Source organism: Gymnoscopelus microlampas (genome assembly GCF_963454915.1).
Source record: "Gymnoscopelus microlampas genome assembly, chromosome: 17".
NCBI lineage: Eukaryota > Metazoa > Chordata > Actinopteri > Myctophiformes > Myctophidae > Gymnoscopelus > Gymnoscopelus microlampas.
This window is the reverse complement of record NC_139954.1, coordinates 6,671,660-6,690,499: the sequence shown is the minus strand read 5'-3', so window position 1 is coordinate 6,690,499 and position 18,840 is coordinate 6,671,660. Positions and strand designations below refer to the sequence as shown.

At 40.6% G+C, this 18,840-nt stretch overlaps 1 protein-coding gene across 3 annotated transcripts in view; it reads left to right on the top strand.

Moving 5' to 3' along the window:
* LOC311064129 (uncharacterized protein) overlaps nt 1-18,840 on the top strand; it is a 90,112-nt gene that overhangs the window by 19,320 nt on the left and 51,952 nt on the right. For all 3 annotated transcript variants that reach the window (XM_084083896.1, XM_084083894.1, XM_084083895.1), the window contains exons 3-6: nt 4,771-4,866; nt 6,385-6,446; nt 6,588-8,439; nt 10,679-10,855. In XM_084083896.1, coding sequence (XP_083940022.1) covers nt 4,771-4,866; nt 6,385-6,446; nt 6,588-8,439; nt 10,679-10,855 — 2,187 coding nt within the window. The remainder of the gene's footprint in view (nt 1-4,770; nt 4,867-6,384; nt 6,447-6,587; nt 8,440-10,678; nt 10,856-18,840) is intronic.

Below are 18,840 nucleotides of genomic sequence, written 5' to 3'. Positions count from 1 at the left end.
TATATACAGGGAGAACAATAAGGGACCCAGAATTGAGCCCTGTGGAATACCAGAACAGATGTCATGTTTGTCTGAGTCAAAATTAGCTAGGCTGACAAAATAGCTTCTGCCTGTTAGGTAAGAGTAAAACCAAGACAAGGCTGTGCCTGACAAACCAATCCAGTACTCCATGCGTTGTAGTAGAATTATGTGATCAATCGTGTCAAAAGCAGCGGTTAAATCAAGGAGTAGGAGAACAGATACATTTTTGTCGTCAGCGGACACCCTAAGATCATTAATTACTTTTACAAGTGCTGTTTCTGTGCTATGACCTTTCCTGAAGCCAGATTGGAATTTGTTATGAACCTTATTGTTCTGTAGGAACACATCCAGTTGATGAAAGATAGCTTTTTCTAAGACCTTGCCCAGAAATGGCAGATTAGAGATTGGTCTATAATTACCCAGCACCAATGGATCAAGGTTGTGTTTCTTGAGTAACGGCCTGACTACAGCCGTTTTCAGTGAGTCTGGGAAGACGCCTGAAAGTAGAGAGCTGTTTACAATTCTTAGGATATCTCCAATCACACTGTCTAAAACCTCTTTGAGAAACGGGGTGGGTATTGCATCCAGTGAACAAGATGATGATGTCATCTGTGATATAGTTTTACGGAGTTCCTCTTCATTAATTGCGCAGAATGATATTAGACTTCCTCTGGAGTGATATACGTTTTTGCACCATGCACCATTTGCCGCATTTGCAGTCCTAGCAGCAGCATTCATAATACCAGCTCTAATGCTAAAAAAAATGTTTTCAAAAAAGGATGCAAACTCATCACACTTAGCTTTAGAAGCAGGGAGCGACTCCTTGTAAGCCTGGGGGGGGGGGGTTAAGAGATGTTCAATGGTAGAGAATAAGACTCTGGCATTATGCTTGTTGTCATTGATAATGCCTGAAAAATATGCCTGCCTTGCCAAGCGCAGTGCTTTGTTATAGGCCACTGTTGACTTCTTAAAAATCTCTAGGTGGATAGTGAGTTTGTTTTTTCTCCAAATTCGCTCAGCTCTACGACATTCTTTCTTGAGTGAGCGCATGTGCTCGTTGATCCAGGGTGTTACTCTAGAGTTAAGTTTCTTTTTAGTTTTCATAGGAGCCACTATGTCGAGAGCTGACTCTAATTTGAGATTAAAATGTTGAACCATATCATTCACTGAGGGAGCATCAAGTAGGGGGGGGACCTGCACACACGCCAGATGACGAGGAAAGTCGTTTGCTGCAGATGAGCTAAAAAAAACGTTTTTTTTATAGTATATTCTGTATTGTTTTTCCCTAGATCAGAGACAGTCATATTAAAACACAATAAATAGTGGTCTGTTAGTTCGGGCTTATCAATAATACTGTCAACAGTGATATTCAAACCTTTAGTGACCTTTAGTGTGGCCATGTTTATGTGTTGGCCCAACAACATGTTGAATAAAGTCAAAATTGTGCAGTAACTGTAGGAAACCCATAGCCTCAACATCTGAAACAATGTCAACATACAAATTAGCATCTCCAGTAATCAGAGTTCTGTCATAATTAGTGGAACAGATAGATAAAAGTTCTGATATTTCTGTTAGAAATAAGGCTTTGCTGCACTTTGGAGGTCGATATATACTAATCATAAGCACAGATGATCGACTCTCCAATATGGTGGCCTGGTATTCAAATGATTTAAAAATGCCAAGGTTTGTCAGAGGTTTGAATTTTAAAGTGTCAGAAAAGATATTCACCAGACCACCTCCTTTTTTTCCCTCACGTCCTGAGTGAATGAAACTGTACTTTGGTGGGCATGCTGCAGATAAGAGCACCGCTCCATCAGAACCAAGCCAGGTTTCTGTTAGAAAGATAATATCTAGTTTCTCTTTACAGATGATATCATTTACAGAGGAAGATTTGTTATTAAGTGACCTGATGTTAAGTAGGGCCAAGTTTAGCTTAAGGCATTCAACTATTTGGTTGTTGCCTCTACATGGAATGCCTGTTAAATTTGCTGTATTTGCGTGTTTAAAGTCACTCCTTGTCCTGGGAACTCTATTTGAGATAACTGTGGAAATATTGTAAACCTTGTTTTCTACAAGGCTAACTGCAATAGCCTTGGGCCCAGACATGATTTTGGCTATGCATAATGGACCCTGCCTGTCTCAGCAATCAAATGTATTCTCTAGTCGTAGGGAAGCCGACAGGACGTTCTTGTTCTTGCAATGGCTCCGTCGAGGGGCGATGGGTGGGGGGCAGGGCACGGTTGGTGGTTGGCGTTTGATTTGGGGGGTGAGTCTAGTCCCCACTCTAATCAAGTCGTTCATGCTACTGGTGAACTCCAGAAGAGGTATTGGGGACAGGGAAAAAGTTGATGATGAGGAGGAGGAAGGTGATGGAGTTCGATAATCTTCCTCATTGAGAGACTCCTCTGTGTCTCCTTCCTCTTCCAGCATGACCGTGGCTGCAGAGTCGACGTCAGGGGCCGTGGCAATCTCCTCCTGTGGATTTAGGCTGTTATCAGCGGTTGTTTTCAGCACGCTGTCCTTTGTTTTTGTTTCCGAGTCTTCACTATCAGAGAGTTCATTTGTTATGGATGTTTCTCCACCATCAGCTGCAGCGGTGTGGGGTGGTGTGACAGCGTATTCGTCTACACAGAGCCATTCACCTTGGCATTCTTCAGCGGCAGCAGATAACAGAGCATTATCTGTTGTTATGGCAGCTTGTGCTCTGGCAGAGGTTGACGAAGACACATTGTAGAAAACGTTTGACATGAACAATTTTGTTCCCAGCTTGTTCAATTTAAGGCCATCCGAAGAAAAAAGGTGCCTTCTATCCCAATTTTTTTTGAAATTGTCAATAAAATGTACAGATTCGTTGGTGCACATAATTGAAAGCCATTTGCTCAGTGCAGACAGTCTACTGAAACGTTCATCGCCGCCTCTTGTAGGTGGTAGTGGGCCGCTGATGCACACCTTTACATCAAGTGAGCTGATTTTGCTGAATAAGGCCGTGAAATGTTGTTTTAGGATTTCTGACTGTTTGTTCTCTGTATCACATGTGCCAACGTGCAAGATCAGGGTTTTCACTGTTGGGTGTTCAGCGATAAGATTCAGAATTCTGTCGTTCATGTCAGAGACTTTGTCTTTGGGGAAGCATAACACTTTTGCCTTTCTTCTTATCATGCTTTTAACATCTTTAACAGCGGCATCCCCTATGATCAGAAATTCAGGCTCACCATATAGCCTTTTTTCATCTGAGTTACTCTTGGTTCTTACCCTGCTGGGTGAAGAGGATTTGTTTTGTCTGCCATCAGACGGGCATCTGGGGTCCTGGAGCAATGGGGTGAATAGATGTTGTAGAGTGTAGATTCTGTTTATATCCATGTTATAGTGTGGATTTCATGGTAATAATGAACCTGATTCCCACATATTATTGTATCGATGTTATAGTGTGGATTTCATTGTAACAATGAACCTGATTCTCACATATTACTGTATCCATGTTATAGTGTGGATTATTCATGGTAACAATGAACCAGATTCTCACATATTACTGCATCCATGTTATAGTGTGGATTTCATGGTAACAATTAACCTGATTCTCACATATTACTGCATGACACATGCTACTGATCACTAATATGGTATAAAACAAATTACTTTAAATGCACAAATATTTATAGTCAGCTAACGGGTTAGGATGTTGGACCCATGGGGGTCAAATCAGCTCTAATGCGACTAAGAGTGTTCAGCATAGATTCTGTTCTTACATGAGAACAAATCACAGATAAGAAAACTTTGGTGAATGTCAGAATCTTGGTGACAACTGTGTAAGTGGGTCTGAAGAAGAAATGCCTTCTTAAGAATGGCTGGTGAATGAGACCCATTTAGAACACTGGTTCTGGATCAGGACCCACTGTTCTGTTCATGTGGGGCGTTCATGTTCCATTTTCTGGACTGTCCTGCTGTCACCTTTATCTGTGACATGTCTATTTGAACTGTAGTATGTTACTGTATCTATGACATGTCTATTTGAACTGTAGCATGTTACTGTATCTATGACATGTCTATTTGAACTGTAGTATGTTACTGTATCTATGACATGTCTATTTGAACTGTATCATGTGACTGTATCTATGACATGTCTATTTGAACTGTAGTATGTTACTGTATCTATGACATGTCTATTAGAACTGTAGTATGTTACTGTATCTATGACATGTCTATTTGAACTGTAGCATGTTACTGTATCTATGACATGTCTATTTGAACTGTAGTAAGTTACTGTATCTATGACATGTCTATTAGAACTGTAGTATGTTACTGTATCTATGACATGTCTATTAGAACTGTAGTATGTTACTGTATCTATGACATGTCTATTTAAACTGTACTGTAGTAGCAAAACGTGTTTTGAAGAAAATGGCAAATGGTGGAAAATGTAGACTGGCACAAATGGTCAGGGCCTGTTGTGTCATGATCCAAGGAATCCAGGATAAAAAAATGTTTTTGTTAATTGTACTGTTGTTCAAAATGTGAAGCTGGCTGTTGTTGTGCGTGTGTCAAAGTGTCATGGCAATCAGATGCTTCTTTCATGATTTCATGATCTGAAAGATCTGACAGACTCGCCTCAGGTTTAATCATCCTGTCAGGGTTTATTTCTCAACAATAACCACCTCGTCGTCAATTATACCTTGCATAATGAGATAACTATAAAGAATCTAGACTTTTTTTGTTCACATGCTAATTGTATGAAGATTTGTTTGATTCCAGAAGTCTTCACCACAGACCAGAGTCTCCAACAGTGAAGAGCGACTGGTCTAAAGGACCTCCTGACTTCAGTAATGAACCTGGACTTTCACACACACAGTATGTGAATCCTCCTATAAAATATACATTTGAATTGTTTTTAATTTTTTTGTATGACTTATGATTCAAGAGTTTTCAAGGCCAAAATGTATAGCAGTCTTTTATAACGCCTATTTAAAGAATATATAGTCTATTTAAAGAAGACAAATTGTGCATCGCGCAATGCAATGCTCCATCTTACACACGTCAATTTTATTCATCGATTACGCAGGAAATAATGAACTGATTACAAAAATGTAAAATTCTCTCTAATCAGTAACACGTAGGTGATACTTATGTCTATCAAATGTGGTGTTATTGAAAGGCAATCAAAGTCCAGAGCTTAGAACATCTGGTGTGTGTGCTCCATGTAAAATCCCCACAGTGCGACTGCAGAGTGGTTGCCAGAATTTGCGAGAAATAAGCAACCACGTCTATGAAAACAAGCCCAAAAGAAGCGACTATAGGCCACATGAGCACTTCAAACCTATATATGTCGTCCATTAAACAATGTGCATATTTATATATGTTGGCTATTTGAAAATAGACGATCTACAAGCTCACAACCGTTCCAACATTATTTACAAGCAACTTGTCTGGGCCCACATTGGGCTTTGAACAAGCCCAATGTGGCTTATAATAATCAGACCAGGCAACACTGCAGACAGGGAGATAGGAGAGCGTATATTGGATTGGGGATAATGGTTAGCGCAGTCTTCTCTTAAAGGTAATGGCATCTGGCACAGTGATTGATTTTATCATTGTAACGTCCAAACCACACCTATGCATAATGTAACGGGTAGGGGTAGCGCAGGTGTTTAGCAGGTAAGGGGGTGTCCCAGAATAGCAACTTTTGCGGGGGAACGCCCCTTACCTAGTCTGATATTAGTGGCTTTAGCAACTTCAACCTGGAATAGGGCCCATAGACCCATACAATCTATGATCTGCAGCATGTCTGCTGGACACAGACACATAGACCCATACAGTCTATGATTTGTAGCATGTCTGATGGACACAGAGTCACAGACACATAGACCCATACAGTCTATGATCTGTAGCATGTCTGATGGACACAGACACATAGACCCATACAGTCTATGATCTGTAGCATGTCTGATGGACACAGACACATAGACCCATACGATCTACAGCATGTCTGCTGGACACAGACACATAGACCCATACAGTCTATGATATGTAACATGTCTGATGGACAGACACACCACAGTGCTGCTCATAGACTGATACAGGGAAAAGCCAGAGAGAGAGAGCACTTTTATCTCGGTCAGAAACTAAAACAAGTCGCGTTCATTGTAACGAGTAACGCAGCGTTATTTGGATTATGTAAAAAAATTGTAATATGTAATAATATTACAGATTTGGCAGAGTAATACGTTACACTACTCTGGGTAAACACTACTCTGGGTTAAGTAATAATACAGTAATATATTATTAAGTAACCGGTTACTGCCCAACACTGCACACAAGTCATATGTGTATTACATAATCATAATGGTCATATCTCCTTCTCCTCCACAGAGAGAGGACTTCTCTGATAACACCTGGACTGAAGACATCCAGTCAAACCAGAAGTGGACAAAGTAAGACAATTCTGAGATGCATAAATGGCAGAAGAACATAGTCTGGAGGGCATTTCATTAATAATGTGCAAACACAGCTGTAAGGATGTAAAGTTATGAATGAAGCTGAATGTTTAAAATGTCTTCATTCTCTTCTCATAGCAGATGTCAGTCTGCAGGAGGATTTAAAGGATTATAAGATCGGTTTGAACAGTCTTGATCGTGTGACATACGTCACTGATGTGCACTCCCTCAGCAGCATCTACACAGAGCTCTACATCACAGTGGGAGAGAGTGAAGGGGTTAATAACCAACATGAGGTCTGGCAGCTTGAGACACTTTCCAAGAAGAAGACTCCCCATGACAAACCAATCAACTGCTGTGACATCTTTAAACCCCTCGTCCTTGGCAGAGAGACACCCATCAGAAGAGTTCTAACCAAGGGCATCGCTGGCATTGGAAAAACATTCTCTGTGTGTAAGTTCACTCTGGACTGGGCAAAGGGTTTGGAAAATCAAGATGTCATTCTCCTGGTTCCCTTTTCATTCCGGGGGCTGAACTTGGTCAGAGATGAGCAGCACAGTCTTCTCACACTGATCCATGTTTTCCACCCAACATTAAAGAAGGTCACAGCAGAGCAGCTTGCCGTCTGGAAAGTTGGCTTTATCTTTGATGGCCTTGATGAAAGCAGGTTTTCAATGAACTTCCACAACAATGACATTATTTCTGATGTCACAGTGACATCATCAGTGGACGTGCTGTTGACAAACCTCATCAAGGGGAATCTGCTCCCCTCAGCTCTCCTCTGGATAACTACCAGACCTGCAGCAGCCAATCAGATCCCTTCTGCGTGTGTTGACATGGTGACAGAAGTACGAGGGTTCACAGACCTCCAGAAGGAGGAGTTCTTCAGGAAGAGATTCAGTGATGAGAAGCTGGCCAGCACAATCATCTCACATTTGAAGACATCAAGGAGCCTCCACATCATGTGTCACATCCCAGTCTTCTGTTGCATCACTGCTACCGTTGTGGAGGACATGTTGAAGACAGACGAGACAGGACAGCTGCCCAAGACCCTGACTCAGATGTACAGCCACTTCGTGCTGGTTCAGACAAAGAGGAAGAAGCAGAAGTATGATGAGACCCATAAGGTAAAAAAGAAAGGAAGGAAAGGAAAGAAAGGAAAAAAGAAAAAGAAACAAAAGAGAGAGAATCAACAGCAGCTCATGGAGAGTGACAGGGAGGTTCTTCTGAAGCTAGGCAGGCTGGCATTTGAACATCTGCAGAAAGGTAGCATCATGTTCTACCAAGAAGACCTGGAAGAGTGTGGTCTCGATGTGAAAGAAGCCTCGGACTCAGGAGTGTGCACAGAGATCTTCAAAGAAGAGAGTGTGCTCTTCCAGAAAAAGGTCTACAGCTTTGTTCATCTGAGCATCCAGGAGTTTCTGGCTGCAGTTTACCTGTTCCACTGTTTCACAGAGAAGAACATGAAGGTACTGGAGACATTCCTGGCAGGCAGTGTCAGATCCTTGGAGGAATTCCTGCAGAGAGCCATGGAAAAAGCCCTGAAGAGTAAAAACGGTCACCTGGACCTCTTTGTCCGCTTCCTTCATGGCCTCTCACTGGAGTCCAACCAGAGTCTGTTAGGAGGCCTGCTGGGTCAGACAAAGAACTGTCCATTGAGTATCCAGAGAGCCATCAACAACCTGAAGGAGATTAATGAGCAACAACATTTGCAACAAAATGACACTTTTTACTCTCCTGACAGATGTATCAACGTCTTCCACTGTTTGATGGAGATGAACGACCACTCAGTTCATCAGGATATCCAACAGTACCTGAAGTCAGGGGACAGATCAAAGACAGAACTGTCTCCAACCCAGTGTTCAGCTCTGGCCTTCATGCTGCAGATGTCAGAAGAGGTTCTGGATGAGTTCTACCTGGACACATACAACACATCACCATATGGGCGACGGAGACTGATCCCAGCTGTGAGGAACAGCAAAAAGGCTCGGTTAGTAGTCATGTGAATAGAAAACTTACTAGAACAGAGTCAATCTACATTCACACCACTACACTATTATTATTATTATTAGTAGTAGTAGTAGTAGTAGTAGTAGTAGTAGTAGTAGTAGTAGTAGTAGTAGTAGTATAACTAGAAATGATGGTTAACATAAACATTGGTTCTCAAAGTGGGTTCCCAGGACACTACTTTGGTTCCTTGAGGAGTTCTAGGGGGTCCCCAGCTAAATGAGGAATGGTTTAAACACTTTAACCCTATTTTATACTTCAGCTATTCAAAAATAGCCAATCTACAAGCTCATAATGTGTTGCAACGCGCTGTGAGCTTTTTCTTTTTTTACTTAAATAATTGAGAAACATGTTGTATAACTTAGATTCTCTTAAAGGCAGTGTTGGGAAAGTTCACTTTCTACATGAATTAGTTCAGTTCATAGTTCACACATTTTAAAATGAACTTATCTATCTATCTATCTATCTATCTATCTATCTATCTATCTAAATAAAAAATCCAGGATTATGCCATTTTTAGCCATGTTTTAAAAACATAGCAGACCTACATGCCCACTAAGAGTTGCATCCACGACGCGTTGTGAGCTTGTAAGTCTGCTATTTTAGGCATGGGACACCGTCGTGCTGCAAAGTATAAATTAGGCTCTAGCCCATGAGAGAACAACAGCAGCAGCAGCAGAAGAGAGAGAAAGAAACAGCATCAACAGTGAAAAGTTGTGAAAAATACTTTGTTTTTAACACAAGCAGGACACCCGGTCCCAGCAACGTTGTTGTTGTTCATACGTGTGTGTACACACAGCGCAGAAACTTTCTTAAATTACAAAATGATCTTGCGTCTCTGCAAGAAGAACAATACAGCTGTGGATCATTATCACTCAGCGTACTAAAGTGACACTGACACAACAACTGATAAACGGACAGGGATTTAATAAAGCTACGTGGTGCTTCCCTTGCATTTTTAACCCGAGAGGCTATCTGTAATCACTGAGCTGCATAGTGAGTCTGTAGTCTGCACGTAGATTGTGTTCACTCCGCGCTGCGCAGATGAGATGAATGTCAGAGACCGCCTGGATTTTCTTTTTTTTTGCTTTTTTGGCCTTGGAAACACAGGATAGGAGGAAATACAACATGACAAACCGATGTAACCATGGAAATTTGGGACACTCTTGAACGAAGTTATACTGTGAGAGAACGCCGTTCACAAACGCCAGAATGAACGCGTTCACAATAACGCTCATCTAGCGAATATACAGTACTTTCAGTTCACGTTCATCCAAAATATGAACGAGTTCATGAACGATCGTTCATTGAACGCGTTCAGGCACAACACTGCCAAAATATTGTATTTATATTTATTTATAACTGAGGCCAAATACATTTTCTTGACATGAAAATATCTGAGAACCATTAATGTAAAATATCCCGTAACAACCACGTTTCAAATCCTGTCTGGGTCTCAAATGACTGGTGGTGTTGTGTTCATGTATAAATAAAGACCAGTAAAAGACAGGTAAAAAACAAGACTAAGAGTCTAAAAGTTACTGCCCTGCAACCAATTATAAATCAGGCTTTATAACCCAGCTTTCTAAAATGGAAAAATAAATGCAAATAAATATTATGTTTTAGTGCCAGGTTTCATATTATATATTCACTAAAGGATTCACTGTATTGTAACCAACAGAAACAGTTTTAATTCGACTTTTAATGAAGAACTAACATTTAAAACAAAATACTATATAGTACTATTTGGCCAAAGGGTGGCGCTAGAGTAGAGGTCATGGTGTCAGTAAAAGCAGTAGGTTCAATCCTGTGGGGAGAATGAATGTGATCAACAAGTGTCATGACAATTTGACCAGTAGATTTAGAAATGTTGTGTGACACTGAACATTTTGACCTAATGTTGGCACTAGAGGAAAGACTATTTGGTCACTAAAATCAGTAGGGGTCATCCTCTGGGGAGCAGGACGGTGAACAGCCTGTATTTCTATTATTTATTCAAGATATGTTGTTGTTTATGATGTTTATGTAAGCTCACAATGTGCTGTGTTGCGACGTGTTGTGAGTTTGTAGATCTGCTATTTTGGCTTAATGTTCAGCCCAGAATACGGTAACTGGCCACATGGGGGTGCTCTACCTTACAATATGTGCAACAATTCTAAATAGATAGAAGATCTCTTAGTTAACTTAATTGACATCTCTGATGTTAAATTTAATCTTTACAGACTTGTTGGCTGTGAACTCCAAGGGACACACTATGAAGTTGTGGCTTCAGCTCTCAGCTCTAATCCTTCACATCTAACAGAACTGGACCTCAGTGGGAACCAATTTCTGCAGGATTCATTCATGAAGATTCTCTCTACTGGACTGCAGAGTCCACATTGTAGACTGCAGATTCTAAGGTCAGACTAATTTACCATAATTATTTGTATTAGTTCTGTTGTATTATTTATTTTGAGATTATTACATGAATACTGTGGTGATACTTTATTTGAAGAGCGTGAATAAGGTTGACATCATGGTAACCCACACTGACTATAGAATAATGATAAGGTACAGTGACTACAGTATGTGATCCATCATGGCTGCTAGGGAATAATCACATCCAGTTATGTAATCATTTGACTGTCAAACTGGTGTAAGACAGTAACACAGACTTGAAGGTTTGCTGGTTCCTCAGCACACCAGCACCAGCAGTATGATCAATTATGATCACTGGTGTGAACAAATCTAGGCTGGTCCGGTGCATCTTGGGAGCGGGACTGGATTGTGTGAGGAAGGAAGGCACTGGAGCAACTTCGGACAATTAAAGGGATATTTCACTTTCATAGAATATGCTTTTTAAATATATATATATTTTTATTGATTTAAACTTTGGAGCACTTCTGCCAGCCAGTGTCTGTCACCACAACGACATGGTCACACTAACACCTGCTCTGCTTCAAGTCACAGATGTCCTGCATTGATAAGACAACCTCCATTGAGTAAGTCTCTCCCCCGAGCAATAGGGATATCCCTTTGGCTTAGTGGTTCAGATGTTGGCTTTCCATGTGGGAGACCTGGGTTCGAATCTCGGGCATTACATATGCCTGAAAGTTAAGAAATATAATTCCTCTGACAAGGAAATGCTTCATATTTGTTTTCTAGCTAACTAAAATTAGCAATTTAACAAAAGTGTTGCTTCTGTTGCAACTTACAATTGAACTATACTAATGTAGTAAGGTACAGGTAACATTTTAGTATTTGTGTTTTCTGCAATCATACAAACATTTTTGTTGTTTTCCCTAAAGCTTTTCCTTTTAGCCAATTAGCCATGCTCTAAATTCACAGTTTTTATTGTACAGCACTAATTGCAGTGTGAGTGCAGGTTCTAATGGCTCACTTCTAGGAGCCATTGGATTCCCGTATCATCAAACTGATGTATGATTATTGTTGTTACAGAATCTGTTTTAAAGATAAGGTTAGGTTATTTTCTTTGGTTAAAATTGTTAAATACAGTGTTAAATAGCTCTATATTCTGATAGTACTCATAGAGTGTTTGTTCAGTAACAGTGTTAAATAGCTCTATATTGTGATAGTAATCATTACTAAAGAATGTTTGTCCAGTAACAGTGTTAAATAGCTCTATATTCTGATAGTACTCATTGCCATAGAGTGTTTGTTCAGTAATAGCGTTAAATAGCTCTATATTGGGATAGTAATCAATGATATAGAGTGATATAAGTTATTTTCAAAGAAGGCTATACTGGCCTGGCAGACTTTATAACACAGTTTAGAAAGGATGTGCAGATGCTGAAAGGAGCGACCAGTTATACTGAGGTGCCGACCACGGTGAGTGAGATCAATAGGCCTATTATAAGGAGGAAGTTGCACCCATACCTACGATGATAAATAAAATGTATTTCAACAGACCATAGAGTTTGCAGCCATCTTGTGGCGATAGATTGTAATAGCAGCCTCTGAGTGCATTTCAGTTAAACAACTATCATCTCTAGTAATTCAGCCGCCTGTCATATCCATTAATTCATTTTGACGGTTAAACCGAGTACCACGTTTCTGGGGGGTGGGGAAAATGTGAGTGGTAAAAGTAAACATTTCTGGTAACTGTTGATCAATCCTGTACAATGGCGTGGAGGACTTTTATTCCGTTCCTCTGTACAAAACAGATTAACATTCCAAGACATGAACTTTATTCTTCTTTGTTCCTTCAATGATGGTGTGATGAGGAATGCTCCTGTAGTGTAAGTTCTAACAAACACCTTGGTGCAACTTTGACACATCATTAGTGATGTATCCTGGGGTCATTGTGTGTTTGGGGTCTTTCAACGTCATACACCCTCGCCCAGGCGACCCTCTGTGACCCTCTGTGATGACCCTCGGTAGCGCCCGTCTCCCATTCCTTTTGGACAACAACTCAAGATGTTCTCCAGCCATCCTCCTCTCTGGCAGAGTGGGCACAGTGGAGTGTCTGCCAGGCCCCAGTGGAAGAGGTTGGACGGTAGGCTTGGGCGATATCGATTTTTTAAAAACGGTATTTTGATTTAAATTTTACCGCGATTTTCGGTATTACCGACCAATTAAAAAAAGTTGTATTGCCCATGATCTGAATGCTATATTTCTTAGCCGCCGCTAGATGGCAGCAGTGGGCATTATAAGAGCCACAGTACACTATTGTCCGCATGAATGCGATGCGATATATAACCATTTTTATAACCATTTTTAAAATAACAAAACGAGCCAAGGACAAAATGTATGATATACCAACAAGGTAACAACATTTATTAGTCTACACATGGAACCTCAGTTCAAAAACAGTGCATAAATCCTGAGTGCAAAATACTGTGTCCTCTTGTAAACATTAAACAATGAATTAAATTACCTTAGGCTTAAGAGTGCAAATACAGTAACTTATACTGTAGCCTTAGTGCAAGAAGAGCATGACAACAAAACAAACTGCTATCTCTGTTTAGCAAAATAGTAAATACAATATAAAATACAGTTGTCAGTGGCAGTGCAATAATTCAAAAAAATATCCTCGCCCATATTAATTATTATTAATATTATTATTATTATTATCTTCATTCAGCCTAGCCCTAGACGTCACCAAAATAACAAAATTCTACCACTTAGCCAGGCTACTTAAAATAAAATAAAAAGCTGAGCTTTTAGTATAACACACACAGGCTGCCTGCAACAGGCTCTTCTCCAGCCTTCATTTAACAAAATGACAAAATAGAATAAACAAAAATACAGTTGCAGGGTCACTTTACTCACTTTGGCTATTGGCTAATAATAATAAAAAGTCAACCTAAATAGGCCAAATAAAAACACAAAAGGCCGCTCATCTTAAAATAACGGGGGAGCTGAGCTGAGGATTTAACTACTTCTTGCGTTTAAGGTTTGTCGCCAGAAAAACGAGCATATTAACCATTTCTGGCTTGAGCAGAGAACGCGATGGGGTAACAATATTCCCTGCCGTGCTGAACACACGTTCGGATGCCACGTTCGGATGCCACACTCGTGGCGCACGCACACAAATACCTTCGGGCCACCCTCGACATCAGTGGAAAATGTTGCTGTCCATAATCTTTCCACCACATTAGCGGATCATCGTCTCCGTCGATCACATCCTCATGACCATATTTGGTCAACTCCTGAGCTGCTCGCTCCGCCACGGTGCCAAGTGTGCGGTCTGCACCCGTTACCTTCTGAAGGAGACTGCCCAAAGTCTTTTTTGTCTTTTTTGGGGGGGCTGAGGAACTTCGCCTCCTGCCTCGCCTCCAGCTTCCTCACCTGGGTCTTGCCCTACAGTTGTTGTGCCAGTTGCAGCTGCACCTGCTCCTCCATCTTCTTCTCGCCGCTTCTTCTCTTCTACTTGCCTCTCCAGACTCACCATCTCTGTCTCCAACAGCAGCTTTGTGTCCTCCAAAGCGGCGTCACTGCTCTCATAACCCCCACGATACCGAGGATCAAGGAATGTGCATTTGCGGGTAAACTCCCGCACGTTTAAGCCATATTTGGCCTCCAGTTTGGCCAGGATTCCCTGCTTTATGGTCTTTGTCAACGGGAGATCATCTTCTTTTATTTTGAGCACATCATCTCTGCACAACCGGAGCATGGGAAGGAGAGCAGAGCTGGTCACGTAATCTTCGGCTGATAAAATATCAGTGAAGTCTCCGACTGGTTTCAGTGCCTCGTAAACAGCCGTTAGGACGTCAACGTCTGACCAGTTGAGTTTCAGCTGGGTTCTTCTGTCAGCTGCCAGGACTTGTATGATCGACTCGGCGTGCTTCAGGAAGCGCTCGATCATAGCAAGTTTAGAACCCCAGCGCGTGGCGCAGTCCTGTAAATAATAAATAAAAATACATTTTAAATTATTTATAGCCTAGTTAGTCATCACGGCCGAATAGGAAATATTACATGTACATTACATTACATTACAGTCATTTAGCAGACGCTTTTATCCAAAGCGACTTACACATGGAATAGTGTAATCAATTTAACAGATTATTAGACTTTTTGGGGATATATATATATATACATTTTATAAGCCTATTACCGTAGGATCTTGTGTCTTTTTAGCCCCCCGTTCCTGCTGTTGCTTGTAAAGTTCTCTCCTACGGTTCCAGCTGTGTGAAAAGCGGTGATGCTACGCACGTTGGCCAGTCGATCCAATACTGGCCTTTTCTGCTCTGGCACTGTGTTGGTAACAGCTAAATTTAGGTTGTGACCGAAGCAATTTATCCATGGCCAATGTAGATGATCCGTGATGGCGGCCTTGATGTTTGCGCCATTGTCTGTAGTTATGGCAGAAAGTTTTCCTTCATCAAGCTGCCAATTCTCCAGTGCCTCTCTGAGTGCATTTGCGAGATTCTCCGCTGTATGGTTTTCTGGTAGGTAGCTGGTCTGGAGACATCGGGACTCGAGTTTCCACTCACTTGTAATTGCGTGGACGGTCAAAGACATGTACGGCGCCATATTTCTGGCAGACCACATATCAGTCATTCAGTGCCAGGCTTATTTCAAGCTTGTTGATCCCTGTGCCATGATTGACTATATATGGAAAAATGATATTTTTTTCTCCGTTTCTTTTTTAACATTGAAGTGGATGGAGCATTAACTTTTTGAAAATCGTTTTCTCCTAGTTCCTTTGAGATTTCAACAAAAAAAGAAATACCCCAAAAAAAAAAAAAGAATTTGAAAAAATGTTTTTTTGAACCTAACCTTTTTTTTTTAGACGTCAAAAGACGTCATTGGCACTAATGGCCAACTGAAAACGGCCGTCAAAAGACGTCATTGGCATTGAATGAGTTAACGCGTAGCTGTCTACTCCCGCCAACAGCTCTTCAACCTCACATTTTACTTCTTTGTACAATCCCGGAATTGCATCTTTTGAAAAGTGTTTACGTCCAGGCAGTTCGTACTGGGGATCAAGTGTTGTTAGTAGATCATTGAATGACTGTTTCTCCACTGTGTAGAGAGGCACCATCTCTTTGACCAGGTACCTGGCCACATCACGGGTGCATGTTTTTCACCGCTGACTATCCCGGTTGTATTTTTTCACTTTAGCAAAAGCGCTAGGAACTGATGGCTGTACAAGTTTTTTAGATCTTGCTTGGACCTTCGGGAGCCTGTTAAATTCACGGGCATGATTCTTCTCCATGTGACATTGCAAATTGCTCGTATTTCCTCCTTTCGCTTTTACATCTTTCATGCAAAGCTTGCACACAACCACATCGGGATTATCTGGTTCTCCTTTTTCATTCGGCTGGAAACCGAAATGCTGCCAAACAGAAGAATTTCCAGCAGATTTTTTAGACACCAATTTACTAGGACTTGTTTCTCTCCCCGCCATCATGTTTTGTTTACCTTCCTGTAAGCAGGCTCTGCCTTGTAAGAAGCCGGTTGTCACGTGACCGCCACTCCGCTCGTCCCAGTAATATAATTCAGCTGTCAGCGTCACTAATTACAATTTGTAGTTGTTTGAAATGAAACTGAAAAAGTAGAAAAAAGTAATTTATATGTTTATAGGTAAAAAAATAATCAAAACTTTTTTTTTTTTTTTTTAATTTTTAATAAAATACAGTATAATGACGGTATACGGTATTTTTTATAATACTGGTATTGTCTTTAGATATCGCGATATACAATATTACCGGTATATTGCCCAAGCCTATTGGACGGGCCGAGGAGGACATTGTAGACCGAATTGTAGAACCAGGAACTTGATCCAGTGTGGCTCAGACTTCTCTGTCCACCATACCTATCATGTGTGAATGCAGCCTCAGTCCTGACTCCTATACAACCAATTTTAATCAAGGTTGTGTTCGTATAGACGCTCGACAAAGCTGGATGCACCACAGTGGATTTTAACCCACGACCTACGCAGTGGTGGGCAGGCACTTTACCACTATGCCACCTGAGCTTGGTCATTTTTAATATGAACATAAGTTATGTAAATGTGACCCGACACGATAAAGGATAAGTCATCTAGGCTTTTTTTATTTTTGTTTTTTTCATGTCATATGAAAGCAGGGAATCATAGCTACAAATTGACATATTGCTTGTGCAGTTTGACCCACCAGTTTTCGAGATATGGCTTATAGAATGATGCCTTGTAGAGCTTCAGTTAGATTCATTGAACTGAGATAACAGGCCTCAAATGAATGTCATAGCAATTTTAGATTCTGGGTCTTTTCTTTGACTTTCTTGGGCATGGTGGTGGGCTAGGCGGTGGCTTAGGACACGTTGTGTCTTTGGCATAGTCCTCACAATACTCCCATATGTATTTGTACAGATAGCCCTGCCATGAAAATCTTCGTTAATATCTCCTGCTACACTGGAATCTTCGTCCGAATCATCTTCATCCTCAGTCAGGGTTCCAACATCTCCGTCGTCCATGTCCATGTACTCTTCAAGCTCCTTATTCAATTGCAGTTGGTGGCTTGGTCTCAAACCTTCTGTAACTAACATAAGCAAAATTGAAATCATTTTATGGATAAAATCCTTTCTAGCGGCAGGGTCCATGGCTTCAGGGTTCATCTTGTATTCCCAGGTTGCAAAGCAACATGTATTGCACTGTGTTTCTGTCTCGCTTATTATCTGGAAGCAAAACATAGCCAAAGCCAATCACAGATCGGTGATCAACAGCTTATGTGGGAATGTAGAGTACTCCATACACCTGATCACCTGCAAATTGGCCAATCTGAAATCAATACTGGAAATCTATTTTTTATCTCCATCACAATTAACTGGAGTACTTGGTCACTAAGTACTAGTGCATAACCAGTCAAGAATACAGTTGACACTAAAGTTGTTATTATTATTTAGCCTTTATAAAAGAGAAGCTCACAACTTGTCTTTTAATTTCACTGTTTGAAACAGGGCTTGAGTTGTTAATGCATAACTGCAAGTTTGCCCTTTTCACTACTGGCTTACATGAAAAAAAGACCCAAATGGGTCCATTTGGTTTCATTAATGCCTTTTCTAAATAAAGTATTTAATCAAAATACAAAATAGCTGATCTACAAGCTCACAAGGCGGCGACGCGTTGTGAGCTTGTAGATCTGCTATTTTCATGAAACATGTTTTGTTTCTAACTAGTGTTGCCATGTATACTAATTATAAGCGACCTCGTTTTCTGTAAAGTTGCTTGCAAATATTGGTAGTTGCTTTTTATTTGTTATTATTATTTTGTTGTGAGCTTGTAGATCGGCTATTCCCAAATCGTCTATTTTCAAATAGCCGATGCATATAGGTTTAAAGTGCTCATATAGCCTAATAGTCACTTAAATCTTTGGGCTTGTTTTCATTGAACTGGTTACTTATTTCTCTCTCTCAAAAATGGCAACCGTGTCATTGTTTAGACCAACGAAGAAGAAAATGCGGATGCGATCCTCCTTTCCAAGACCCGTGAAAAAGACACAGTATTATGTTGCAATAACATTAAGTCATTACAGCACCATAACATGGTTAATACATTTTATTTTGGGATGTACAATACATGAAAATTACGGGAGTAATAACGAGACTTGCGTCGATAACTAATGGAGAGCGGACATTACTGCGTTTGGCTAAAAACAGTGTGTTAGTAACATCATACAAGCTAACTATTAGCCAAATTCGGCTAATGTTAGGAGGACCTCAATGTTATTTTCGATTCCACTTCACATTAACTCATTTATTTCATATTTACATGCCGAGTTAAGCTCTGACATTTAAGTGATATGTAGCCTGATATTACCAGATTGCTATTGTAGGTTTAGAATATTTTAGACGATTTTTTTTTTTTTTTCATTTGCTCATTTCAGCTCTGCTGGAAAATGAGCCAGCCCGAGAAGACTGCCCTCGGGTCCCGGTGGGACACAAATGTCTAGAAAACTGTATT